The sequence below is a fragment of the Arachis hypogaea genome, chromosome 16 (genome assembly GCF_003086295.3).
Source record: "Arachis hypogaea cultivar Tifrunner chromosome 16, arahy.Tifrunner.gnm2.J5K5, whole genome shotgun sequence".
Taxonomy (NCBI): Eukaryota; Viridiplantae; Streptophyta; class Magnoliopsida; order Fabales; family Fabaceae; genus Arachis; species Arachis hypogaea.
The window spans coordinates 26,202,148-26,210,124 of NC_092051.1; the positions used below are offsets into that span (position 1 = coordinate 26,202,148).

Below are 7,977 nucleotides of genomic sequence, written 5' to 3' on the forward strand. Positions count from 1 at the left end.
ATTATTCATTAAATTAATCTTTATCACGATTTATTTATACTAAACTTTCAAAACTTCTTTCTACTAATTATAAATACTCAACTACGAAAAATAAAATAATATAAAAATGAAGACAACAAAAAGAAAATAGCTTGACTAAAAAATTGGAGGAGCTTATTGAAGAGGAGGAAAGCTTTGGAGAACGGGATCAAATGGAGAATTAAAAATGGACATTGGATCAAAAATCAACAAGCAGTATCTACTCAGATGTTAATTCCTACTGATTCGCAACTAATTTGGATTAATAAATTTCTAAACAAAAACAAGCAATCGAACTAGCAACTCATAACAGAACAATTCAATACAGACATTGCACATAATATTTTAAAAATTGAAATTGTGAAAGGTGACGATTGGTTACCTAGCTAAGGGAGAAACGAGTTGCTATAATTACAAGAAAAAACAATGTTTGTAATAAAAAAAATTGCTACAAAAAATCTAAATTTTGAAAGAAAAGGTATTTGTAACAAAAAAAAAAAAAAAAACAGTTACAATATATCTTGTTACAAAAATTTTTTATAACAAAAAAAACTATTACAATACAAAGTAATATTTTGTAACAATTTCTTTTAATACAAAAATCAAAATTTATTACAAAAGCGGTAACAATTTTTGATCCTTTAAAATGATTTTCATAACAATTTAAATTTTTGTATCATAATATTTTGTTACAAAATACTACTTACTTTTGTAACCTTTTTTTATTCTTTTAATTACAAAAATAGAAAGTTCATTTTAAAACATTTAATTAAATAATTGATATATCAATTAATTTTCTAAATACACTAACTTAACATTTATATAAATATAATCATATAGATAATTAAAATATCTTATATGTCATTAAGATTCTTTTAGAATAAAACAGTTCTACAAATTCAACTAAACACAACTTTTTTTTAACATAAAATTATATCATATCAGATTTATAATTTTTGACCCATCTAGCATATTTCCCTCAATATAAAATCTGGCATGTTGGCATCAATTTTGTACCCCTACAAATATGAACAATAAAAACCAAAATTATTCGAGAATCACTAAAATCTAGCTTTCTTAAACTCTAATTGCTCCTGCTTTTCGTCACTAGCCTTAACAACACCATCAACAAAATTATTCCAGAATCATTAAAATCAACCATCCACAGTTATTCCAGTTTCATAAAAATTATAGAAACAAAAAACTTAACAAAAGCATCAATAACATTATTCTGCCCGAGTTCATAAAACCAAACTAGATCCATTTTAGAATCAGTTTTGTGGTTTATAAAACCAAATTGATACCAGATTAAAAAAGGAAACTTGTTTTAAACCGGTTTGAAAAAATAAAAACCAATTTTAATATTTAAAACCGGTTTTATATACAAACCAGTTTTGAATCCGGTTTTTTTGTAAATCCAGTTTTAAAACCAGATTTTTAACCTCAAAACCAGGATTTTTTAGCCAAAAATCCAGTTTTAAAACCAGTTTTTAGAAATCTAATTTTCAAATAAGATTTTTTAACCTCAAAGCTCAAAACCAGATTTTTTAACCTCAAAACCAGATTTTTTTTAACCAAAAAACCAGTTTTAAAATCAGTTTTTAGAAATCCAATTTTCAAATCATATTTTTTTAAAAGTAAAATTAATACTGAAGTCCTCTGCTGCTTCAATATTACAGTTATGAGTCATCTTGCTCTGCATATAAAGCAAGGTATATAACTCCAAATTTGATGTCAAACATATTAAAATTAACACAAACTAATCCAAACTTATCCAACAAGCTAAATTGGGTAGCAATCAATTTATGTGACAAAGTTCTGCCCAATTAAAATGCTCTGTTATGTAAATTGGGTAATCGCATAATGAAATTGTCTAAAGTTAAAAGAAAAATTAATCAACACTAAAATGAAAATAGACACCAAACAGGCCTCAGATTCCACAATTTACTCTCATTCAATCATTTGATACAATAAAATTTTACAAGCAAAGACAACGTGTAATTCAATTATTGGCAAGCACACTTAACAAAGAAGTAAAACCATGAAATTTCTTGTGCTATAGGAATCAGAGTCATTAAATAGTTGGCGTCAAATAAACGCTCCAAATCCAAAGATCATAAGGAGCAAGGATCATGGGAATCAATGGAGGGTCTATATTTACAAATAAGGTTCTTGGAGATAGCAGCAAGGTTTACTTTGATAACTTTTCAAAATTATTAGGAACTATATTTACAAATAATAATAATAGCAGACTCATCATTCAAATGCAATAAAATTAGATCATGTGTATAGAAGATCATATACTATAAGTCTATAACTACAGCAAAGTAAATAAATTAGATGATCATTTAAAAAATAATACCAATCTAGAACACTTAGTAACATAGCATTATTGCAACATAAATATCTCCAGAGTTACTTGTTTCAGGAACTATATATGTTACCAGTTTATCATTTCTGACTAATTTCACAAAGCTAAACAATTAAGCATTATTGAACCATTCATAAGGATTCTTGATTCATAAACTAATATCAGATGCAAACTCATCTGCACCTTTAGAACGGTAGAACCCATAAAGGAAATGCAAAGAACAGAGGACGGCGGAACAGAGAACAGAGAAGAACCTTGAGGAAAGGCGAGGGTACCCAGAGAACAGAGAAGAACAGAGCTGGTCACGATGAGGAAAGGCGGACGGCAGAACAAAAGACGGCGGAACAGAGTGGCGGTGCGACGACGATCCAAAGAGGCGAAAGCTACGACCAGAGACGCGACGCGCTTGTGGTGGCGGCGGAAGATACGAAACTGCAGTGCCAGCTACCTGCTCCAGTGCCAGCTGCGGTGGAGACAATAAGCGCCGGCTGCGGCGGAGACAATAAGCGCCGGCTGCGGCGGAGACAATAAGCGCCGGCTGCTGAGTTTAGATGATGAGAAGAGTCAGAGAAGACCAAGAGGGAAGAGTCAAAGAGGTTCTGTGACTTACTGACTTCAGATTAGGGTTTTTCCAATTTCGGATCCTAATTCGGATCTGGATCCAGATTTAGATTGGTTAAATGGTTTAGATTTAAAAACCAAGAATTTAGATCCTCTAAATTTTAGATTTTCACTTTAGAGAATAAAGTGAAAAAGTGAGATCTCTCACTATTGAATGTTTTCTCTTTCATGTTTTCTCTTGATCCCACCTATGAAATAAATGGTGATAAATCATACTTTATCCTCTACAGTAAAATTCAAAATTTAGAGGATCCAAATTCACAAAAAAAAACTATAAAATGATGCAATTTCCAATTTGGTTTGGATTTTTTTTTTCTTTAAAACTGGGTTTCTTTAAATGGTTTGGTTTGAATTGGGTTTAAAATCCATAATTTGGATTTTTTGCACAGCCTCAAAATAAATAGAACTTGAAAGGAATTATTTTGATTCAACCATCAATTTTTTCAATTGTCTCGTCCTCCATACTAAGATATATTATAAAGCCAATAAGTTGATTCGATATTTCACTATCAACCTCTTGGTCTAAAAAAAAAAATAGTCTTTCTCTATATAAAGTCGGTTGATTAGGATAAGATTTTGTCCTTTAAGAGCCGTACACTTACTATCATCTTCGAAAGGTCCCTGTCAAAGCATCGTCTGTCTTGTAAACGGATCTCATTAATCGTGCCAGATGATCTCAAAATTACATCAAGTAAACCAGCCATCATACTGTCACTGTTGATCTCAACCTGTAGAGGCAACAAGCAACTTAATCAAACAAATCGGATGAGAAACTTCGTGTGGTAATAGAAGTAGATGCTTTGTTATTATATATTTACGTAAAATCCTAGGTTAGATATTCAAACCGGAATGCTCAGGATCAATTCACTCAAATCCATTGGTTGTACTCATCCATCCTTATTATGAAGGAACTTGAACTTGGGGAACCACCTCCACCATAGGCCTTGAAGTTCAAAGAGTAGAAAATTCATTAATGCATATCAAAGCATTACACAATGTTGCAAGAAAAGAAATGTAGAACAAAGTAGGGCATACCCTTGCAACTTCAGAGGTATCAGTGACCCTATCCATGCTACGCAAGCACATTTTGAGATTATTCCGTTGCATGAATATCACAGCTCCTATGGGTCTATATTGGTGATACATTATACATAAAATTGATCAGATTAAACAATCCAATAAATCTTTGGTACAGTTAAAAATCACTGGCAAGCATTCATGTCTACGAGAATCTGTTAAAATCTGAAAGTATTCCTGCTGTTGGCTGACCTCAGGGAATAGCATTCTTCTAACAAGATAATAATAATAAGAAAAAAAAATTAAACATAAACTCAACACAACTTTCTTCTAATTAAATTTCCTCACCTCAAACCAGCAGCAGCACTTTTCAAACTAAGGAGTCTTCCAATTTCATCACTTAAGTTTGAGTTCCCATCTGCCCGAACACCCTAAAACAACAAGAATTTCATCACAAAATCACAGGTAGCAAGATTTTTTTTTTTTCTATTTTTTTTTTTTATGGCAAGCATTAAAATAAACTGCAGTGAGGATTAAAATAGCATTAAAATATACTGCCACTTTTGAATCTCTCTAGTAGTTACGAGAACATAGGAAGGAGAACCGACAAATTAAAGATGAACCACAATGGAAAAGAAGGAATTATGTACTAAAGTATACCAGGCACTCTCCATAAAATCCTCTTCCCAACCGAACCCTAAACACCTTTTGCAGCAGTTTACTTGCAGCATTCTGGCGAGATGAAACATGTGAATTTCCTTTAGCGATTAAACCTTCAGCACTTAACTCCAGCAACTGCAATGTACATATCTCAAAAGACACAATATTCAGCAAACACAAGAAAGGTGGATATATTTACAACAATTTGCATCAGAACTGTAAAGAAAGATGGTTCTAAGGCCTGGAGTTTTAAGTACTAGTGCATCACTATGTAAGAGAAATAAACAAAGATAACATAGCACACACCAAATTAGTGCAATGTATCCTTATAACCACCTGAAGCTGTTTTGCTACAATTTCTATTGAAATAGATTTTGAACTTACACTCTTTGACTTAGTTCAAATAAATTAGACTCTTGAGAAGCAAGAAATGCTATGGATTCATATCCATTTGTCTTTAATCCACTTTTTCATATGAATCTAGGTAAATTCCTAAACTTTTATTTAGCAGAAATAAGAATAAACACAGCAGGAACTTAAACTATGATCAGCAATACCTGCTTATACATGTTCGGATTGGAAATGCAGTTAAGCTTTTCCCGCCATTCATTCAGTCCAATGTTAAAGGCCTTAATGTTAGGCAAGGTATATCGGCGAAGATCTCCATCCTCAATATAGCTAAGAATCATCTCCACACGCTCCCTGTCTTTCGAGTCCACTAAACTTGGAACCACACCCTTAATGGAATTCAATCATCCGTATATTTCAGGTTCTCAACCACTGGTATGTTAAATGTTTCAGAAATAAAGTATGTTAAATAATATAAATCCCTACTTACATCAGAATTCATGTCCGCACTTTTTCTTGAAAAGTATTCATAAACAGCACTGGAGCTACTCTTCTCATGGTTAACATGAATCATAATGTTCTCAGCAAGATCGTCGGCAGAGGGAATATTACGAAGCACCGATTTCCGGTGATCAAACCCAATAATCCTAGATAGACAAAGCTGAGTAAATTAATATGCACATGAAAAATGAAACGATGCATAGCACATTAGCACTAGCATGGAAACAGAAAATAGGATGGGTTAAAAAACCAACCAATTGGTAATAAAATAAAAGAACTTCAATGTTAACCTACTTGCATGTTGATTGCTTGGTAAGTTTGAAAATAAATTCTTTTGGTGGAATAAAATCAAGCAGGTAGCAGGTCTCAAGGCCTTCAATGCACAAATCTTCAACCCTATCATACAATATCCAATGCAAGTTATGAGGGAACCAACATTCAAAACAATAACTTTGCAACATTCCAGAAGTTTCAAACACGAAATCAGGTAAGCACTTAATTGTTAGAACTTCCCTAAGACCTCAAAAAGCTCCACCAGAAAAGGAAACAGAGCACCTCCATCAACAAAAGAAAGGAAATTTAGAGAACAGAAGAAGACAGAGAACCTGAGAGAGAGAAATGGAACCGAAGAGAAGGGCAAAATGAGGGCAGGGAGGTTGTGGCGAATGTGGAAGAGGTGAGCAAAGAGGGCGGAGAATGCTCCAGAGAAGGTAGGGTAGTTGTAGACAACCAAGTTGGGAACTTTGTCTTCTGAAGCTTTGGCTATGGCTTCCAACGCCGCATCAGAACGCAAGTTCCTTCTCCTGCTCCCAAACCATGCACACAGAGGGAGGCTCTTCAGTTTTCGAAGCAGAGACACTGATGCAGCCATTTTCTGTTTTTCAACAACGATGTTGTTATTCCACTTTAATGTTTTTCCTCACAAATTTTCTTTTCTCTTTCTCCAGTATGCATACTCATAGGTCATATCTGCACATTCATATTCTTGTGTTGGGTGCATAGTTGTCAGATTCACTGAACCTATTATCTAATCACACTATCACATAACCTATTAGCTAAGTGCAACAAAATAAATAGTTCAATGATCCCTTAGTCACAACACTAGCATCAAAAGAGAGCCAACCACAACAAAATTGAGCCAATCCCATGGGATAAACCAATGCTCAGTAACTCAAAAATTGCTTTCAAGTGCCATTCTATACAAATACAATTAGCATCAATCTAACTATTCTAAACCTACATTAAAACAGCAACAATCAAGTATTAAAAATTAATATAGAATAACTAAAAAATAAAAAAATAGAAAGCTCGCCTCTACACTGCAGAAGCAGAACCAAAGTCACGGGCTCACGGCAGAGAAGGTGGAGGCAGAGAAGGCAATCCACGGCGGAGCCAAGACGGCCGGGACGATACGGACGGAGGCGAGGGGCGCGGAGGAAGCGCAGGCGAGCAGAGGCTGGCGGCGCACAGACGAGGCAGATGAGCCGGCGAGAGGCCCGTAGACGAGTTGGTGACCGTGCCGTGGCGCTGAGGGAGGCACAGAGGTGAGAGACCCTGAGGCTGATAGCCGTTGTGTGTGGTGTGTTCTGTGAGAGGGAGAGAGTCAGCGAGGCCGGGCATGGCCGGATGGGAGGGGGCGCCGTTCAATTAGAAGTTTTTTGTTTTTTGTTTTTCTTTTTAAATAATAGGTTTAATTACTGGTCTCTATTCGCAAAATTTTTAATTAAGTTTCTATACTTTTTTTTTTTAATTGAGCCATTGCACCAAAATTTTTTTTGAAAAAATTATTATAAAGAATCGTTAGGAATATTTAATTATTAAAAAAGATCTTTAATACCAAAATTAATAAAAAAGACCAAATCTTTTTATAATATTTAAGAAGACGAACCAAATCTTTTTATAACAAGGAGATAAATCTTTTTATAAAAAGCCTTCTTGTCATGAAGGGTGCCTTTGAAGCTTAGCCCATATTGTTGAAGAAGCAAATCCACCTTCCACTCCTCCATGATTTCATAGTCCCCTTTGGTGTAGCGTGGATAGTAAAGAGGCTTTTGAAACTCTGAACAAGTAGTAGGATACTCTTATTGGGTCAATCCTTCTTCAGCAATTTTGTCAATAGGGTAGTACCCAAAACATGTCAAGCTGCTCCAATTTTTATTTCAGGTGAATCTTGCACATATTAAACATGCACAACAATAGCGTATACATGAAACAATTTTGGACAAAATTAATAAAAAAATATTAAGATATTTGAATATTCATTCATATTCTTGCTAATAATTGAATGGTAAACATTTATTATTTGATTTTTTTTATTAATTATTTATTTTTTTATTTTTTTTTTGTTTTTGTGATCTTTAGCAAATGAGAAAAAAAGATAAAAGATCATAAAAGTAAGAAATAAATAAATAATAAAAATTACTAAAATTTAAAAAAAAATA

At 33.6% G+C, this 7,977-nt stretch overlaps 1 protein-coding gene across 18 annotated transcripts; it reads right to left on the reverse strand.

Moving 5' to 3' along the window:
• Positions 1 to 2,346: 2,346 nt before the first annotated feature.
• On the reverse strand, positions 2,347 to 7,201 carry LOC112758663 (uncharacterized). 18 transcript variants are annotated; one of them, XM_072220109.1, is made up of 11 exons: positions 6,849 to 7,201; positions 6,142 to 6,410; positions 5,831 to 5,932; positions 5,526 to 5,682; positions 5,245 to 5,424; positions 4,688 to 4,822; positions 4,376 to 4,458; positions 4,046 to 4,139; positions 3,856 to 3,953; positions 3,613 to 3,738; positions 2,347 to 2,927 (listed from the first exon to the last, which is right to left on the reverse strand). In XM_072220109.1, the coding sequence occupies exons 2-9, from the start codon at positions 6,405 to 6,407 to the stop codon at positions 3,879 to 3,881; spliced, it is 1,092 nt and encodes a 363-aa protein (XP_072076210.1). In that variant the 5' UTR covers positions 6,408 to 6,410; positions 6,849 to 7,201; the 3' UTR covers positions 2,347 to 2,927; positions 3,613 to 3,738; positions 3,856 to 3,878. The 18 variants fall into 18 exon arrangements, with proteins under 18 accessions (XP_072076210.1, XP_025663164.1, XP_029149876.1 ...); XM_025807379.3 differs by having other exon boundaries at positions 2,347 to 2,930; XM_029294043.2 differs by having other exon boundaries at positions 2,347 to 2,930; positions 3,607 to 3,738.
• Between the last annotated feature and the right edge of the window lie 776 nt (positions 7,202 to 7,977).